This window comes from Neovison vison, chromosome 3 (genome assembly GCF_020171115.1).
Source record: "Neovison vison isolate M4711 chromosome 3, ASM_NN_V1, whole genome shotgun sequence".
Taxonomy (NCBI): Eukaryota; Metazoa; Chordata; class Mammalia; order Carnivora; family Mustelidae; genus Neogale; species Neogale vison.
The window spans coordinates 25,920,899-25,941,650 of NC_058093.1; the positions used below are offsets into that span (position 1 = coordinate 25,920,899).

Genomic DNA, 20,752 nt, shown 5'->3' on the forward strand with positions numbered 1-20,752 from the left:
TTAAAATTTTCTAGTAGTCATTATCTTAATGCCAAAATTATTATTTCTAGTCTACGGCCATACCACCCTGAACGCACCCGATCTCGTCCAAAATTATTATTTCTAAATTATTTATTTCTAAATAATTCCAAAATTATTATTCTGAGATGCTATCTTAGATATGTAATAATGAACCTTACCGTAAACCTTTGTAGGTCTGTTATAGAAGAGTTGTGTAGGTGAAGATAATAAACTACTCTGAAAAACTAACCCCATCAGTTGAGTACCAAACAAGCATTCCAGAACAGTGGGATTTTGGGGCGAGGAGGCAGAAAGACAAAAGAAGGTAGCTTAGATTAGTTTGGAGGGAAAACAAATAGGTAAAACTGAGGACTACAAGGCCTTGATAATTTAGTTGCTTTAGAGATTCTTCCCATGACCTCTACCATCACCCACAGTGAAGCTGACCTGCTGCATTTTATGATGTAGCACAAGGCTCTGTAGTATGAACTTTGACTTCTCCGTCTTTCAGAGATGTTAAATCTGATCCCTTTGACTTGCTGCTGAGGTACTTGCCTTGCCTAAGGTTATTAGTGGAGATGTAATCTGATCCCCATGTCTTGCTCTTGTGGACCTAGCTTTGCCTAAGTTCATTTTGCCTGGTACTAGCAGAGTGGGGACTACTAGAACGTGCTTTTTCTGGTGCAAAACACCACTCCATGAGCAGAATAGTGAGAAATCATTTTTCTTCCTAAGGTACATGTATTAGAGTGAATTGTTTATATATTCTTAGTTAAAACTGAAACAGCCAGAAACCATGAAAGGATAGCAAATGAGATAAGGTTAACTGTACAAAGCTGTATTCTAACATAGGCTTATCTTTTCCGAGTGTAGTTTTTAATATATCTGTTGGAGGTAGAAACTGGAAAATGCTGCTGCGTTAAGACAGACAGTTGTGCTTAGATTGGTTAAGAAGTGTTCCCTAGTTTTTGAAAGTAGAAATTAATGTTGAATATATTTATAGGTATCTGATGGTATTGTTGCCCCAGGATATGAAGATGAAGCTTTGAAAATACTTTCTAAAAAAAAAAATGGAAACTACTGTGTTCTTCAGGTTAGTTTAATTCATGTTTAAAACAGTAATTTGCTCTTCTGTTTTGTGTTGCTTTTTCCCGTTTTTAACCTTTCTTTTGTGATGACAACCTTTTAATTTATCCTTTTTTACTGTGGTTTCTTAATTCTAAATCCTTTAGTTTTCTTTTTTCTTACTGTTAATTTTTAGGTTGTAGGTGAGGAGAGCTTCCTTACTCTTGGTTTCAAATTTTAAATTTTTAAGAAAATAGTTAATACCTATACATGGTTTCCTGTTCAAAAGGTATTAATGTTATTTGATGAAAAGTTTCCCCATCCTTCCCTTCTGCTACCGTAATGTCTTTAAAAGTAACTAATATTTTTAATTTCTTGCTCATCCTTCCTGAAATATTTGATACTTTACAGCAAATATTTGTATTTCTTTTTCCTTTTATGTTGTTTTTTCCCACTAATGAAAACACATATAGTTTCACCATCTTGGAAGTTTGCCCCATGTCTGTGTAGCTTGTGTAGGCAGTCACCAGTCTTTGGCTATTGCACACACCCTGCAGTGAATTAGAACCGGGTGGCAATCAGTGGGTATTGGTAGTTTTGATAGGTCCTATTCCTCTTTGAGGGTGTTAGAACAAATTTTATGTCTTAATGGGACTGTTAAGGATGCTGATTTCCTAATAACTTTACCATCATCGTGTCCTTTAACTTTTTCATCTTAATATGATAGATAAAATGACATCTTATTGCAGCTTAATTTCCCATTATGTGTGGGGTGAACATCTTTTCATATTTAGGAGTATTTTTAATTCCTTTTTATGAAGTATCTGACCATATTCTTTGCCTGTTTTTCTGATTAATTGTTGAGATTTTTCCTCACTGATTTTGATAGCTCTTTTCTATTAGGGAAACTAGCCCATTGTCTAAGATTATAAATGGATAAAGCAGAGTTATTTGAATTAAAATAAAAATTCATAACGCTGTTTTACAGAAAGTGCTCATGTCAAAAGATTTGTGGAATCATAACTCCGTATAATCGAAGTTCTAAGTATATAGCCTTTATTGTAAGATACCACTAGTTGTATGATACACCACAAATTCAGTGTCAGCTTTTCAAGGAGAGAAGAAAAATACTACATTAAATATACATACTTTTCTGTTAAGGCCCTTCATTTAAGTTCAGCCCTTCAGTCAGCAGAGGCTGTATTCTTCAGTTTCTTAATCCAGTGATCTTTTTTTTTTTTTTTTTTTTTAAGATTTTATTTATTTATTTGACAGAGAGAGGAGGAAAAAGGCTCCCCGCAGAGCAGAGAGCCCGATGTGGGGCTCGATCCCAGGACCCCGGGATCATGACCTGAGCCAGAGGCAGAGGCTTTAACCCACTGAGCCACCCAGGTGCCCCCCAGTGGTCTTTTTTAAGGGTATTAAGTACTTAAAGCTCTTTTTAATACTTACATATGTCATTATGGAGATTGTTTTCTAAACTTTGAACTCATTGTAACCTCTTCAGCACCTGACAGCATTACATTTGAAGATGTCAAAAGACTACACCGGGCCTTCCCCAGTATATTATTTGAGAGTTTAGCCAAATGCGCATGGACACAACAATTACAGCTGTGGAATAGCTTTATTCCCCTCTCTGGCTGTAAGTTTTTTTTGACATCAGTTAATAAGGAGAGCACATCCCAGTTTTAGAAATTTGATAATACGGAAGAAAACGGAATATTTTGGAATTCAAGAAAGTACAAATTAGGAAGAATTAATTATGAGGGCTTGCTTATAAGTTACAGAATCAGATTTCTAAGTCAAAGATCCTTTAAAGAATAAATTAAGAGATATTGTGAAGTTTAGAATAATATCTAGGGAGAGAGTGGTCTTATGTAGATTATTCTCATGTCTTGATACCTTTTCAGTTCAAAATTTGTGAGAGAAAGATAGCAACAAATGACATATATTCCTGGGATGCCAGGGCTGGCTCAGTTAGTAGAACAGGTGTCTCTTAATCTCAGGATTTTTGTGAATTCTATGTTTGGGTGGAGATTACTTAAAAAACAACAACAACATATATTCCCTTTCAAGTAACAAAGACCTTGATTGCAAATGTTGCTTTCCCCCTTTTAACTATTTAATTCAGGTGTTTACTCTGTATTTTATAATAGATTATTAGAAAAAAGGGAAAATTAGAATTTATTTTTTATGCTACTACCTGTTTTTTTGTTGTTGTTGGTTTTTTTTTTTTTTGCAAATTTGTTTTTATCCGCTGATCTTCCAAAAGTAAGATACAGTGCTTTCAGTTGGTATAACCAGAAATGCTGTCACTGGAAATACTGTTTTAATATGTTTGTTGTTAGAAAACACCACAGGATTGTAAACCTCTAAAATTTTTTAGAACAAAATACTAGTAACTGACCATTCTATTGTACCTTTACTGAAGTGATCTTACACAGGCTTAAGCTGGGAAAAAATGCATATAACCTTACTGTGATGATTTTTTTGTACATAAATTAAGTGAAAAACATTGAAAGTTGTAGACATACTGATTCTGACTCTAAATTTTTATTTTAGATGGATCAGTCCTATAATCCAGATGAAAACGAAGTTCGAACTCTCTTTGGTCTTCGTTTAAGTCAGAAGAGAAATAATGGTGTCATTGACAAGTCATTATTTAGCAACGTTGTGACCAAGAATAAAGATGTAAGTTGAAAAAAACATCTGAACTGGGGACGCCTGGGTGGCTCAGTCAGTTAAACATCTGCCTTTGGTTCAGGTCACGATCCAGGGTCCTGGGATCCAGTCCCCCATTGGGCTCCTTGCTCAGCTGGGAGTCTGCTTCTCCCTCTGCCTGCTGCTCTCCTCTCTCTCTCTCTGACAAAAAAATAAAATCTTTTTAAAAAAAAAAAGGTCGTCTGAACTGAATGCTAGTAATTCAGTAAGTCTGTTTTTAATATTTATAAGCTTCTGCATTTATTAAGACCATATTTAAAACTGGTTGATCTGCAAATGTCTGGCTCATCTTTGAGTTATCAGATAAGTTTAAGTGCTTTAAAAAAAAAAAAGAATAAATGACCATATTAGGAGCTTCTGTGCATTTATATGTACTTAGTACTTAGAGGTATTTATCTTCAGTTATGCCTAAGTGAGATCATGTTTCTCATAATTCTGTTCAGTGACTTGAATTTTTTCCATGCACTAAGCTACAAATATATTTCTTCTTCTTCTTCTTTTTTTTTTTAAGATTTTATTTATTGATTTATCAGAGTGAGAGAGCACAAGTAGGCAGAGTGGCAGGTAGAGGCAGAGAGAAGCAGGCTCCCCACTGAGCAAGGATCCTGACAAGGGACTCCATCCCAGAAACCAGGGATCATGACCTGAGCCCCAAGGCAGACACGTAACTGATTATGCCACCCAGACATCCCTACAAATAGGCCACATGGCAAGCCATGTGTAAATGTACTCTGATATTTTGTTTCCATTTTCAGTACTGTGGTCATTGTTTTTATGTGGTCAAGTTTTTGCTTTTAGACTGTTGTTGTCTTTTAGGAAGGATATACTCCTAGGATGATAGTGTGATTTTTTTTTTTTTTTCCACATACATATGTGTATTCTATCATTTACTATGCGTAGCACTCTTAGTGGGGACTGGCGGTGGGTGACTAGTGTCATCTCTCTCGTAAAGATCACAAAATTGTGATCTAAGTTATGGCTAAGAAATTTGTCCTAGGTTACATAATAGGAAAATGGATAAGCTTGTATTTCTTCTCTGAAATCTCTTAATTGGACCCTCAGTTTGTTGTTTTGTTTTGTTTTTTTGGATCTTCAGTTTTGAAGGATTTTTTTACAGTGCTATCATTGGCTCTTCTCCCCTCACACCCCTCACATCCCCTTCTCCCCCTCTCCACCCCCCCACCCCTCATACACACACCCCACACTTAAGATGTGTAGCTGCATTGTTTTGTGGCCTTGTCTGCTAGTACGTCTGGTATTTTTAGTTGGATGCTGGGCGTTGAATGTGAAAAAACTATAGAGGTATTTTGAGTGTTTGGATGGAGTCTTTTTTTCACTCCAGAACTGACTTCACTTTTGGTAGGCAGAGGAGGTAGAAGTCAAATCGTCTTTATCCTGGCAGGAGTTAAGCTGATTTGAATTTGGGCTTAAGTCTTTGTGAGGACTGGTCCTTTTAGGGTTCACCCCTGTTCTGCTGAAAGCACCAGTGTCTGCTAGTGTCACTTTTCCTTGGTGTTCTCTGAACTCCATTGTTGCCACTTAGTGCTGTAACACCCACAGGAGTGCTACTCAGTTCCTTTACCATTTAGCTTATTGCCTTGCATCTTGGACAGTGCCTTGAGGTGAAAAGCAGAGATGGTCACACTCATTTCTTCTTGCTTATCTCTGGGATCTTTGCCTCTCAGTGGTTGATATTTTACTGCCTCAGTGTTGAGCTTTCTTGTTTGTTCCTAGAAAAGGTTTAGTCTGTTAATAAGTCATTCCTTGTAACAGAAAAAGAAAATGAAGAGGTGCAGTTGTTCCAGGTCTGAGCCCCAGGCGTGACTTCATTCTCATCATCTTTAAGTAGAATTGCTGAAAATAAGCTTTAAAACCTTTATTGGGTGGTTCAGCCTGTTAATAAGTGTATAGTGATGAAGACGTGATCTTCGTTGATTTAACAGATATTTTTTCACTTTTGTTTTTGAAAATTAATGGTGCCCTGAAGTAAAGGAACATGGTGTAGGCATCATGTGTAGAAATACCTGTAATAAGTTCATTGCCATCTCCTCCTGTGGTCAAGGCTGTAAAGTACTGGGATTTCCAGTTGGAAGCAGTGTTTGTACCAATATTACTTACTGTATATGAGCACCTTACAGTAATATGTGCCCCCCCCTTTTCTTTAACACTTTATTAATCTGGCTGGTTAGTGTATCTTTTAAAATACTGAAACCAAAAAAAAAAAAAAGAGTCTAAGGGCGCCTGGGTGGCTCAGTGGGTTGGGCTGCTGCCTTCAGCTCAGGTCATGATCTCAGGATCCTGGGATCGAGTCCCGCATCGGGCTCTCTGCTCAGCGGGGAGCCTGCTTCCTCCTCTCTCTCTCTGCCTGCCTCTCTGCCGACTTGTGATCCCTCTCTCTGTCAAATAAATTTAAAAAAAATAAAATAAAATACTGAAACAGGGAGCACCTGGGTGGCTCAGTCATTAAGTGTCTGCCTTCAGCTCAGCTCACGATCTCAGGGTCCTGGGATCAAGCCCCACATCGGGCTCCAGCCCCACATCGGGCTCCCAGCTTGGCAGGATGCCCTCTTCTCCCTCTCTCACTCCCCCTGCTTGTGTTCCCTCTCTTGCGGTCTCTCGCTGTTAAATAAATAAATAAAATCTTAAAACAAAATAAAATAAAATACTGAAACAGTATTGACCTAGATTACATGGTACCTATGTTGGCAGCTCTGCCTAACTATTGAGGATCTTACTTTGTTAAGTTTTCCTTTTAGGTTTATAGGTATTGGACTGATAAATAATATAGCAGTATTTGATAGGGTTTATACCCCTGGCTGTGCTAATTTGGATTTTTTTTTTTTTAATTTTTTTTTACAAGGAGTGAGATATGGCTTTAATTCATCTTTTATCTAAATTCTTCTCTACTTGTTTCATATGTATTTTTAATTAGAAATTTGGAAGCTCAAGCAATTAAGAGTGATGGTTTTACCTTTCTTTATAGTCCTCTCTTCTTTTTTTTTTTAATTTTAAAGATTTTATTTATTTGACAGACAGATCATAAGTAGGCAGAGAGACAGGCAGAGAGAGAAGGGGGCGAAGCAGGCTCCCTGCTGAGCAGAAAGCCCAATGCGGGGCTCCATCCCAGGACCCTGGGATCATGACCTGAGCCGAAGGCAGAGGCCTTAACCTACTGAGCCACCCAGGTGCCCCTAGAGTCTTCTCTTCTTTTAAAGCAGTGTTTTGTTAACATGTCAGCCTCAAAATCTTTTTAGGTCTTAGAACAGTGGGAGAAGTAGAAGTATGTAGTAAGCATTAATGAACATGTGACTGAGTTACTACCTCCTCCATTTTTCTTAAATAAAGCTTTAATTTGTTTTAACTGTTTGTGTCCCTCACTCCCAACTCCGGCCATCCCCCCTCTTGAAATGGCTTATATTCCTTGATCCTAACTCAGAATACCGGAGTTGCATTTCAAGGCAGACCTGTAGGAAAGCTGGTTTATGTAATTAAAATTTCTTAGAACTAAAAGATTAAAATATATAGTTGGTGTCTCAAACAGCAAATAACAGATAAGAAAGGATATACTACATTAGTACTATCTTAGAATGACAAATTCTTAAATTCTAACATTGTGGGGGTTTTTTTGTTTGTTTTTTTAAAGATTTTTTATTTATTTGACAGAGATCACGAGTAGGCAGAGAGGCAGGCAGAGAGAGAGAGGGAAGCAGGCTCCCTGCTGAGCAGAGAGCCCGATGCGGGGCTCGATCCCAGGACCCTGAGATCAGGACCCAAGCAGAAGGCAGAGGCTTTAACCCACTGAGCCACCCAGGCGCCCCCTAACAGTGTTTTTTAATTGAGGTTTTAATTTTAAGATTAAAATGAAAATCATAGGTTCACATGCACTGTTAAGAATTCCCATGTATCTTTTGCCCCATTTCCCCTGGTGTTAATATCTTACAGTATCACAGCCATGATAATGATACTGATACAGTCAAAGCACAGAAAGAACATTTCCATGGCCAAGAAGGTCCCTCGGGTTGCCCTCTTAAAAGTCATACTCATTTCCTTCTCCTTCCACCCCCAACCTTGAGTAACATCTTATCTCTTCCCCCTTTTATAATTTTCACTCTGTACATTTCACGAGTGGGTTTTTATGTGAACATAAGTTTTCATTTCTCCATTATAAAGGCCCAGGAGTGTAATGGTGGCTGCTGGATAGTATCATAGTTGGCATATTTAGTTTTTTAAACTGCCAAATTGTTTTCCAGAGAGCCTGTGCCATTTTACATTTTGCAGCAGCAACATATGAGTGATCCAGGTGTGTGCATCCTTAACTCGCTTTTACTGTTGTCACTTTAGTTAGGTATGTGGCAGTATCTCATGATTTTCGTTAGCATTTTCTAATGGCTAATGATGTTGTTTCTTATTTATTTGCCATCTGCATATCCTTTTTACGGATACATCTCTTTGTGTGTTTTGCCTATTTTCTCAGTAGATTGCTTTTGTCACTTGAGTTTTAAGAGGTCTTTATGTATTTTAGGTACTAGTTCTTTTTTGGATATGTGGTTAGCAAATATTTCCTCCCAGTCTATAGCTTGTCCTTTTATCCTCCTAATACAGGGTTTTTGCAGATCAGAAGTTTTCCTTTGATGAAGTCTGATTTTAGGTTTTCACTTAGCTAATTGATATTAGCTGCTACTTACAGTCTTTGTCCACTCAGCATAGCTATATAAATCATCTTTTCAGCTTGTAATTGTTCTTTTTATTAAACATAGTGACATTTTTGGCTTTAATAATTGTTTTATTCTGTTTGGACTGGGGTAGTTCACAAGTATTTTTGAACAGTTTCTACTTAGAATTTTTGGACAAAGCAGAAAATGATCCTTTTTTTTTTTTTCCCTGAACAGCCTTGGCTGTGTATGGGCATCACAGTTGCTTGTAATGTATGTGAAAATGATTCTCAAGTGTTTTTTCTGAACATAAATTTTTATCATTTTTCCATATAGGTTTCTTGGTTCTGTGGCTGAGAAAATATTTTTTTGTCAATTTGGGTGGATATGGCAATTTGTAACTAGCGTGATGTGTAAACAGAATTAAGCCTGAGTCGCTGCAAATGACTTTAATATGAGTCTGTGATGCATTAGGCACTGCTGAGTTCCATAAGTATGTTGAGTGTTGATTTTGGTTTTTTAGTAAAACACAGTAGAGTTTCCTATGAACAGTTCATTTCATTATGTCCTTCGAGAGATACTACATTTCAGGTCTGTTAAAATAAATAACATGTAAGATGCTTCAAGTTAAAGGGAATTACAAAAATCTGATGCAATTGACCATCCTGTGTTTTTTCAGTTGCCAGAGTCTGCGCTCAGAGACCTCATTGTAGCCACCATTGCTGTGAAGTACACGCAGTCTAACTCCGTGTGCTATGCCAAGAATGGTCAGGTAATCAAGCTCTCAGACCCACTTTTACAAATGATACCCATTTTTTACAAAATGATACCCATCCCTCAAGTCCTAGACTGCTTGGAAAGGAAAATCTTTGTCTTTCTCTTCGGGGTTTGTCAGTATTTACTCAGTAACATAGAGGACTGTTAAAGCTAGTGACGATCACAGACTGTCTTTGGAACGATGTGTTAAAATTGGTCATATTGCTTCTTCCTCAGACTGAGTTGACACATTTGGATGCGTGGGACTGTAATAGCTGCTCTAAAACTAGTTCATTTGCTCCCCTCCTCCTGGTTGGTGTGGTATTTCCAGTGGAGAGAGACTAATGAATGGTACTGCCACCGATTATTCCATGTTTTTGCAGCTTGTTGGGTATTTTCACATGTATTTCTAAGGTTACTTTACCAAGAATCTGTAGACTGCAAGTTAATGTGATCTTTGAAAATCCAGTTTACTGAGACATAATTTATGTACAATAAAATTCACTTTTTAAGTGTCGAGTTTTGAATAGTTTTCCCCAATTACCTAGTTACATGACCACAACCACAATCAAGATACTGATTAGTGATGTTAATTAAGCAAGATACTGAACTTGTTTCCTAGTGCACTGAGCCTTAGAATGCAGGACCGACCTAGCTCATCACTGGGGCCTCTTCTAACTGTGGACTAATCTGGTTCTGGTTTTGCCATAACTTCAGCAGCATTGGGACCCCTTTTCACTGTGTCTTGAGCTCTTCTCTTAGCATTTGTTCAATTATTTGACCCATAAGTAGGGGAGGGAAAGTGTGGGTATTAATGGGCATGTGATCTGGAAGACTTTTAAAATTCAGAATTTTAGTTGATTGTCAATTGTAAAAAGATTGCTTGTCTCTAATAATGAAAACTTGAGAGATTGTGGGTACTGGCCTCCTTTGACTCAGGTTCTAAGAAGTTCTGGTAAAATTGTGCTTCACTGCTGATGTCCAAGAGTTCTAGAAACTTCCACAGTATTAGTAACCATACTTCAAATGTCACTGAAGAGGTAAAATGTATAAATAGTAGTTATAAACTTCTTCCCTTACCTTTTAATGCCTTAAAAATTGCTTGTATTTTGGACTGATAATTTTCTACTAAATTGATAGATTTTAGAGAATTGCACAAAAGATCTATTAAGAAAAATATGTTGTTGTAAGAGATGGTCATCTTAATGTTCATGTTCTTCAGGTTATCGGCATTGGAGCAGGACAGCAGTCTCGAATACACTGCACACGCCTTGCAGGGGATAAAGCAAATTATTGGTGGCTTAGACATCATCCACAGGTCCTTTCAATGAAGTTTAAAACTGGAGTGAAGAGAGCAGAAATCTCCAATGCCATTGATCAGTATGTTACTGGAACCATTGGCGAGGTAAAAGTCTTGTCATTGGGTTTGTGGGTAGAGTATACTGGTACGCTCACCTTTTTCTGTAACAGACACCTTCATCACTACTGAGAGAAAAATGCTATTCTTGAATTTTACATTGTCTAAAATTGTGATTATAAAATTCTCAACAGTTCTTCATTGTCTTGCCTTTGACTTTGTTCACAGTTCTTCATCCCTTTCTGACACCATAGACCTTCCCCTGTATTAAATTATAATCATTGGTTTAGTTTTATATGTTTGTACTTCAGTTTTATATGTTCGTACTGATTTTAAGCTTTTGATGGCAGGGACTGTTTCTTCACCTATCCTGAGGTTTCTGTCACATTGCCAAGCATGATGCTTGCTACATGATAGGTGTGTATTCAACACGAAATACAAATTAATCTGATGGCACATAATCGGGGTCTTCTCCCCCCACATTTTCTACCAGTGCCTTTAACAACTCTATTTTTGTTAAATTATGTGTTCTTTAATGTCTTCAGTTTTAAAGAAGGCATATGAGAATAATAAAATCACAATGTCAAGTAGCCTGCCAAAAATACAGAATTTGGCCCCATTTGTGCTTAATCCTATATGGAAAACAAAAGAAAGAAGTCTGGTAATCAGATTCTCGATGGTCTTCTGAGAGGGTGAGTTGACCATACTACCTTGTTGACAAATTGAGGGACAGGAACCCATGACAAAGTAAATGTCATTGAAGAGTGTGCCTTATAACCATAAAGTATTTAACATGTAAGCCTTTCTTCTTTTACTCTAATATTTGTATTTCCCTGTTTAAAATTACGTAGCAAAATCCTGTTCATAATTCTGTGAGCAAGAGTTAAAAGTACACTGTTTAAGCCAAAAAGTCATCCAGGATGGAAGCATCTTTATTAAAATACGAATACCATGAATCATACCCTGATTCTGTTAGGCCTGCTGTAGACTTGAGACTGCGCAGATGCAGTTCTGCAACATCCATCATCATCTGCTTGCTTGCTTTGACACAGAGATATAAAGTAGTAGATCTTACTTAGGCAGAGATTAAAAAGCAAAATATATTTAAACTGATTTACGAAGTAAATAGTATAGTTTTTATTTGGTACACTTAGAATTACTTTTCTTAATGAAATGCTAAAAGCATTTAAAAAAAGATTCAAAAAAAAAAAAAGATTCTAGATGTGTAAACTGTAATGAGCTGTTGTAATTAAATCCTGGGAGAAATGCCCAAGTGCTTTCTGGCATTCTGATTTGCATCAGAAAGTACTAAAGATCTAATCCAAAATCTTTCTTTCCTATCTCCACCCTCTACTCTTAGGATGAGGATTTGATAAAGTGGAAGGCATTGTTTGAAGAAGTGCCTGAATTATTAACTGAAGCAGAGAAGAAGGAATGGGTTGACAAACTTAGTGAAGTTTCTCTCAGCTCTGATGCCTTCTTTCCTTTCAGGGATAATGTAGACAGAGCTAAAAGGGTAAGTATGGAATTGATGTATATTTGCATAGAATTGGTTATTATGTAAAAACTATTTCAGGGATGCCTGGGTGGCCCAGTTAGTTAAACTTCTGCCTTTGGCTCAGGTCATGATGCCAGGGATCCTCACCGTGAGGGGGGCAGGGGGTGTTTCCTTCCTCTCCCTCTGCCCCCTTCCCTACTTGTATGTTCTCCCCCGACCCTGACAAATAAATAAAATCATTAAAAAAAAAAAATAATTTCAGAAATCCTGCTTCTGTTTAAGTTCTGTGAATTGTATGTCCAAGTATGGCAGTGTGATATATCAATAATACTTCATTATTTTACTTTTCCATTTGATGCATGAATAACCCACATCCTATCATTTTCCTGTTTTGACTGGGTGAATCATTCTGCATTGTGAATCATTATTAGCTTATGCTTTCTAGAGGGGGATTTTGATTTTTGCATGTCTTAACCTAAAATTGTGTTTTGAAAGTCAATGTCTCTTCTTCCCTCAGAGCGGTGTGGCCTACATTGCTGCTCCTTCTGGTTCTGCTGCTGACAAAGTTGTGATTGAGGCTTGCGATGAATTGGGAATAATCCTTGCTCATACGAATCTTCGGCTCTTTCATCACTGATTTCATTGCCCCATATTTTATGGTTTGCTTATGTGTAGGTGAAAAACCACATGTAACATTGTGACAGTATCTTTTTTAAAAAATAAAACATTAAGTCTTAGTGGTCTTGGATCCATAGCTTTTGGTTATATTTAACTTCTTAAAGTTACAGGCTTTCTGCAATGACAAATATTACCCATAAATATTTGTGTGTAAGAAATACAGGAACATCCCTGCCTCCTGGAGCTCAGCTCATCCCAAAACATTGCCTGTGTGAAACATCTTAAAATCATCAAGTAAGCCAGAGAAACTGAGCAGACCCTGGAGTTAGACAGCATAAGCATCCTACAGTCTCACTGGTTTTCTCATAGGGGATTCTGCTCATGCAGCTTTTCTTTTAGAGTTCTAAAAAGCTTGATTGTCTCCTTTCTAAGCACAGTTTTGAGATACTTGAATTTTAGTGTGATGTATGGGTCAAGTTTCTCTTTCTTTCCAAACATTTATTCAGGTGTTTCAGCATCATTTGAAAAAACTATTGGATTGCCAGTTCCCTCAGTTAACCATTATTTGCCATGGGTCTCTTCTGGACTCTTTTCCGTTCTATAGTTAACGTTTGTCCTAACACCAATACCACACTGTCCTGAAAATTGTAGCTTTGTGGGAAATTTTGAAATCAGATAATGAGAGGCCTTCATCTTTGTCCTTTTTAAAACTTGTTTTGGCTGTTCCAGGGCTTTGGCATTTCCATATAAACTTTGAAACTAAATATAGTCTGTTTATAAAAATATTTGTTGGGATGTTGATTGAAATTGCATTGAATCCATAGTTTAATGAGATGAATTTGACATATCTCCTTTCCCTTTGAAGGTTGATTCTGTCTGGTTTCCACCACCTTTTGCTCTCCAGTGATTTCAAATAGATTTTGTAACATTTTTGTTCCATGTTTATAACTATCTGTAGGAGGGTTAGTCCAGTACACTCTACTCTGTCCTTAAGAGAATCAGGAACACATACGAATATCATAGGAAAATTTCTAGTCACTGTTTCCATTTCTTTTTTTTTTTTCCTTAGTCAATTCTAGCAAAGTATATATATTTTCTCTCCTTGGAATTTCACCATTTTGTCTTAAGTTTTCAAGATTGTTGGCACATAGTAGTATTTTTCTGAATTTTTAAAGGATCTTTTTTTTAATGGAAGTTTTGGGATGGACACAAATTAGTTAAAACTGTACCTGTCATCCAAGTACAACTCATGATCACTAGTTTCATCTACAGTTTCCCCACTTACCATTCCTCAACACTGATTATTGTGAAGCATGACATAGGTATTTCCTCTGTAAATATTTCAGTTAAAGTGACTCAGAGAAATTTTTAAAATATATATACTCTTTAAAATATATAATCATGCCTTTCTCCTGTGAGAGGCAAGAAATAACGATGCCCCAGTAGCAAAGAGCATACCTAATGCAAGTTGCTGGTGTCTGATGCCACTCCAGTAGAAGGATTCCAGCATTCCTTGGAGGAATAGCTGACTCTAGGACTGGCGCAGAAAATAATACAAGATGAGATGCCTGGAGCACCTTACAGTGCCAGAAAGGACATACTGTAAAAACAAACACATGATCATAGGAGTATGTCAAAGGATACAGGAGCCAACTCAGCATTCTCAATAGCCAAAGCTAGAATCATTTGAGCAGCAAAGTAATTAATGTAGTATTGGATTATAACCCAACCTATGAAATATCTGAGTTCATGGCTGACCTAATGAATGATTGAATAAATAAATGGAGAATAAATCAGAATTTTAAGTAATTTATATAGATAATCCACTTCCAAGAAGATGAGCATAACTCCCCACCCCTTAAGTGTGGGCTGTGCCTAGTGAGTTCTTTCCAAGATGTGTGGCATGGAAAGGGGGATAAAGGAGTAACTACAGTGGAGAGACCTGACAGCACCTCAGCCAGGTGCTGAAGGTTAAATAAACAAGCATGTCACGTTGATAGTATGTACCTCCAAGTGGGAGTGGCATTTTACCTGTTTGGTCTTCTTTCCAAAACTTCACTACCCCAGTGTAGTCCTAGGAGAAGCATCAGGCAACTCCCAGTTGAAGGACCGTACTGAGAATTGTCAAGATTCTGAAAAACGAGGGAAGTCTGAGAACCTCAGTCTAGAGAGACCAAGGAGACAAGTTGACCAAATATAATGTCTCCAGCATAGACCATTTGAACAGAAAAAGGATGCCAGGTAAAAAGTCCCAGTGAAGTATGCATTTTAGTTATGGATCGATATTGATTCATTAATTGTAACATGATAAAAGGAGAAACTAGGTGTAGGGCATATGGCCACTCGATACCAACTTAATTTTTTCTGTAAATCCAAGTATTAGAAAATAAAAAGTTTATTTAAAAAAATATATAACCATACTTCAAGTAGCACACTGAAAGGCATAACAGAATATCAAATACCTAGTCCCTATCCAGATCTTACACATTAACTTACTTTTTTCCACCTGAGCCTGTTGGTAAAAATATCCAAGCCTGAGGGGCGCCTGGGTGGCTCAGTTAAGCGTCTGCCTTTGCCCCAATCATGACCCGAATCCTGGGATTAAGCCCCGAATCGGGTTCCCCAGTTGACGGGAAGCTAGCTTTTCCCTCGCTCACTCCCCCTGCTTGTGTTCGCTCTCTCACTGTCTCTCTCTCTGTCAAATAAATAAATAAAATTTAAAAAAAAATAAGATCCAAGTCTATGACACACATTGATTGCACTTGATTGGTGCATCTGAAGTCAGTTGTTCACTGTTTCCTCTTTTTATTTTTATTTTTTTTTGCAGGTAGTTATTAAAGAGACCAGGTTTTAGGTTCCATAGAGTTTCCAGTATTCTGAATTTTGTTAATTGGATTCCTGTAATGTCCTTTTATTTCATTTGTGCTTCTGTTCCTTTATTTCTTTCAAACTGATAGTTGTAGTTTAGTGATTTTTTTTTAAGTTTGATCTATCAACAGTAGAGAAAGATGGATTGAAACCTCCCTCTGTGAAGATGAGTTTACCAGTTTCTCTCTGCAGATTTATAAATGTGCTTCATGTATATTTGAAGCTAAAAAAGTCTTTCATGTATTAAGTTACTATTTTTCATAGTGATTTTATGTACTCTAATCCTGCTTACACTTTTTGTCTTAGATAAAATAATTAAAATAAGTTGTTTTATTGAATATGAACAGAGCTAGACCAGCTCTTTTTTGGTTTATATATGTCTAATACCTCTTCATTCTTTGGTGCTCTTATGCTTTAGGTGTAGATAGATCTGGAATCTGTTTTTGTTTTTAATGCAATTTGTCAACCTTTACCTTTGCATTCAGCTCATTTACATTCATTCAGTTGTTGATGTATTTGGACTCTATTTCTATCCTATAAAGTTGGAACCACTTTTGATTCCTTTTGTACTGTTGCTTTAAATTGATAGCTATATTTCTTCCCATAATAAGAACTTGCGCCTGCTTAATGAACGTTTCCCCATTCCTACCCCCAAACTCCTATAATGTCGATTCCTAGACTTTTTAGTTCTAGGTTAGAGAGAGACATTTTTCTCTCATGTTTAGTTGTTGTTTTTTAAGACAAGTTTTCCAAGGTTTCTGTTAACCTTTACTTCACATACCTTTTGCCATTTCTCCTGAGTTTCTCTCTCCTCAGGTAGAAACTATATGCACTGTGTTCTGCTAGGCACAAATTCATTTTTTAAAAATAAATTATAGGGGCACCTGGGTGGTTCAGTGGGTTAAAGCCTCTGCCTTCGGCTCAGGTCATGATCCCAGGGTCCTGGGATCAAGCCCCGCATCAGGCTCTCTGCTTAGCAGGGAGCCTTCTTCCTCCTCTCTCTCTCTGCCTGCCTCTCTGCCTACCTGTGATCTCTGTCAAATAAATAAACAATTTTTTAAAAATTATAATTATGCATGTGGTGGTTATGAAGAGTAAAGTGTGTAAGAACACACGTGTGTGTGTAAGAGTGTGTAAGAACACTTACAGCACCATCCGGGACACAAGAAATACCGTGTGTAAAAAATGCTGGGGTCACCTGGCTGACATAGGGGAGGCATCTGAGTCTTGGTTTTGGCTCAGGTCGCGATCTTAAGGGTGTGAGATTGAGCCCCATGTCAGGCTTCATGTTCTGCCAAGAGTCCGCTTGAGATACTCTCTCCCTCTCCCCGTTCTGCTTGTGCTCTCTTTCAAATAAAAAATACATCTTTTTTTAAAAAATGCTAGTTATTATTCATAATGCCTTGTGTATATGGAAGCATGGAAAGTATTGGAGGATGATATTAATGCATGGAAATTGCTTTAAAAATAGTGTATATTTATGGAAGATCTTTTTCAGTTTCTAAATAGGTAGCCAAAAGATTTCTGAGTGCTTTCAACCTTTCATCTACTCTGTTTCCCTACACCTCACTTCTTACCATTAAACAAAGGATATTACAGAGACTTTCTGTAAGTAAAGCGACATTTTCTTTTTTATTGAAATAAGATTCACGTAACATAAAATTGACCATTTTAACAATTTCCAAGTGTACAGGTCAGTGATTTTAAGTGCTGTATATTCACAGATTTATATCATCAGCACCACTGTCTAATTCTGGAACATTTTCCTCAATCCAAAACAAGAGCCCATCCCCAGGAGCAGTCGTTCCTTATCCTTTCCCCCGCCCCTAGGAACCGTTAATCTACTTTCTTTATTCGTTTGCCTATTCTGGACACTTCATATAAATGGATTCATATGATATGTGGCCTTTTGTGTCTGACTGCTTTCACTTAACATGGTGTTTTCAAGGTTCATGTTGCAGCGTGTTTCAGAACTTCATTTCCTTTTAACATAGTATTCAATTGTATGGCTAGATCACATTTTATTTACCTAGTCATCGGTTAATGAACATTTGGGTTGCTTCCACCTTTCAGCTATTATGGATAATAGTGTAATGAACGTGTTTGTACAAGTTTTGTTTTTGTTTCTTTTTTTTTAAGATTTTACTTTATTTATTTGACAGAGATCACAAGTAGGCAGCAGCAGGCAGAGAGAGACGGGGAGCCAGGCTCCCCACCGAGCAGAGAGCCTGACGTGGGGCTCCATCCCAGAACCCTGAGACCATGACCCAAGCCAAAGGTACGGGCTTAACCCACTGAGTCACCCAGGTGCCCCTGTGTACAACTTTCTATGTGAACATATGTTTTCAGTTCTCCAGGAGTGGAATTGCTGGGTCCTGTGGTAATTCCAGGGTTAACTTTTTGGAGAACCACCAAACTGTTTTCCATAGCAGCTGGACCATTTGACTTTTCCAAGTATGAGGGTTTCAATTTCTCTACAAAAGCGACATGTTTTTGAGTCAAATACAGCTTTCCAGCGCTTGGCTCAGCATCTTACAACTAATGCTGAATTATACAGATCAGTAGATTTCATTGTAAAGTCCTGTCCAGTGGTTTGCTGGCAGAGGCCATGTTTCCTTCTGGAAGAAAATGGCAATTTCCAAAGTACCGTAATGCAAAGAGAGAAAAGAGAAGGCCAAGGGAGAATCCTTGGCCTTCGCTGTACTTGATGTGAGAGGAGCCTACTTTGGTGGGCAACATGCAGGACGCGGGATTCCAGCATGAATCCGAGTGAGCCCAGGATGCCATGGATGGCCCACGCCGACTGCCTCCCACAGCCTCCAAGCAGTGCAAATTGTGAGTCTCGGCCCCACGCCGACTGCCTCCCACAGCCTCCAAGCAGTGCAAATTGTGAGTCTCGGGGCCTCCACACCAGAGCTATTTTAGGAGAAATTTGGCTGCTAAGATTGTTGAAACCCACATGTCTCTAAAGAGTAAGTAAAAAGGAATTCAAGGAAATGTAAAACATGCTTTAATATCTCATACCTGACTCTACCGAGGAATGTTAAAAAAGGAATTTCCATTTTTGGCTTTCTGTTGAAGCACCATTTCTCTGCTCTTTTATTGCAGCATTTTCTTCCCTTTCTTTGTAATTTATATAGATTTTTGTTTGCAATTCAAATTACTCTTCTATTTTAATGAAGATACAGAGCGAGACAATGTGGCAAGGACAGTAACTCTCATTTCAAATATGAGCACCATATACTCTTTTTAAAGAAAGTCTGAAAAACCCAGGGCAGTGCATGGTCAACTTTGGGCTGCTTCTGCTTTATCAGCCTTTATGGTTATCTTTAAATGTTCCCAACGTGAGAGGTCCCAAGAGTGGTCTTCCCCCCCACCCCCCGCCTTTTTTTAAGGGTTGAAATGTATCTCCTGAAAATGGGATTTTTTAATTGTAGCCTACCACTTTCCCTACCACAGTAATGGGAATTTACTGAATAGGAAGCAATTTCAGCATTTAAATGTGCTGATGGGATGTTTCTTAATCACTTTAATGAGTTTCATGCAACTAGAAATGGAATAGAATTTTCAATGGAAATATAATTAAATAGAAAAGTCATTTCCTATACTTACAATTTCTACCTGATCATTTCTTTATTCACCGCCTTAGAGAAAGTGTGCCTCACAGAATTATAGTGATATTATTATACACACCAATTTGCATCACTCACTTAGGTCATTAGAGCTGAAAACAATATAAATACACAATAAATTTTGTTACAAATCAAATTCAGCAAGGCAAAGTAAAGCTTCAAATCTGCAATTTTTCTTTTTAAAATCTGATATATTTATTAGTTTTACTTGATTTTTTCTTGAATTGGCAATTTCTTGCCTGAATCGAGATTGGTCTTTTAATTACGCCTTTTCAATCTGGACTGTTGCAAAATTTTCAGGGGAAGAAGTATCATGAATCAGTAAAAACTATAAAGTACTTTGGAAAACCTCTGGGGTTAAAGTTTGGATGATTTTACTGAGAAATAGAAAAAAGAAAGTTTTACCACTCTTGCATTTTGATGCCAAAACATGAAAGGCCATTTAAATTTGTTTAATTCGTTATTATTATTTAAATGTTTATTTACTGGTTCACTATTGAAAGTTTAATTTGTATGATTAATAAACTGCTTTTGAGAAGCTAGAAGATATTTTGGAAAAAATGATATTTTAAAATCTAAAATGTGGAGCCTGTGTCTTTTACATTTCATTTATAAATTGTCAGGAAGGCTTGCTCTTCATTTAATTAATACAGTCCAAGTGGATTTACTTAAGCTCACATCTGGGAAGAGTTTCAAGTTTGCAGATAGGCAAGTGTCTTGAAGCACATTCTCAGCCGATAGCTGTTCTTTCCTTATGTTTTATAATACAAAGACTTGTAAGCAAGATGGAGCTGATGTGTAGACCTTCACCCACATGTTACCTGGGCCTCTTCTTCACATATGGAGACCAGGGGGCCAGCCTGCCTTCTCTCAGGCCCCCATCTTCCGTGGTCCCCATTGCACTGCAGTGTGTAGGGTTTTTTTTGTTGTTTTGTTTTTAAAGATCTTATTCATTTGACAAAAGGAGATCAGAAGTAGGCAGAGCAGTGGGGGGGGGGCAGGCTCCCCGCTGAGCAGAGAGCCCGAAGTGGAACTCAATTTCTGTACCCTGAGATCATGACCGAAGCTGAAGGCAGAGGCTTCACCCACTGAGCCACCCAGGCGCCCCAGTGTGTAGGTTTATATTGAATCACATCGTCTCTTCAGTGATCAGTGATGACACGTGAGACAGTCACATCAGCACCATGTGTTTCTTCTGTGATTTACCTTTTTTTTTTTTTTGAACATATATGAGCTGCTGCTGTCTTGGTCATTAGTAGCCTAATAAAGCTGAATGATTGGGAACATACAGTAGAAATCTGGGGTTTGGGTCTGTGTCTTGCTGAGGAAAACTAATCTGAGCTGCATTCTTTATCAAATTAGACTGCAATATCTCCCAATGACATACTAAATGTCAGGGCATTTTGTAAACTGTAAATAATTCAAATGTAAAATTTCTTTTTTTTTTTTTAAACAAATGAATCCTGAGGAAATCTCTTTCTATAGTTAGTCTAAATATTCACTGGCAGGTATTTACTGAGATATTTTTTCCATTATACAACAATGTCTAAAAGTATTGTATATTATGAATTATTAATTTTTTACT

At 37.5% G+C, this 20,752-nt stretch overlaps 1 protein-coding gene across 1 annotated transcript in view; it reads left to right on the forward strand.

Annotated features, from left to right (window-relative positions):
• Positions 1-12,797, forward strand: part of ATIC (5-aminoimidazole-4-carboxamide ribonucleotide formyltransferase/IMP cyclohydrolase) — a 30,816-nt gene extending 18,019 nt beyond the window's left edge. The window contains exons 11-16 of the mRNA XM_044241548.1: positions 1,004-1,093; positions 3,628-3,756; positions 9,118-9,210; positions 10,417-10,599; positions 11,912-12,067; positions 12,567-12,797. Coding sequence (XP_044097483.1) covers positions 1,004-1,093; positions 3,628-3,756; positions 9,118-9,210; positions 10,417-10,599; positions 11,912-12,067; positions 12,567-12,686 — 771 coding nt within the window. The 3' untranslated portion in view covers positions 12,687-12,797. The remainder of the gene's footprint in view (positions 1-1,003; positions 1,094-3,627; positions 3,757-9,117; positions 9,211-10,416; positions 10,600-11,911; positions 12,068-12,566) is intronic.
• Positions 12,798-20,752: the final 7,955 nt, after the last annotated feature.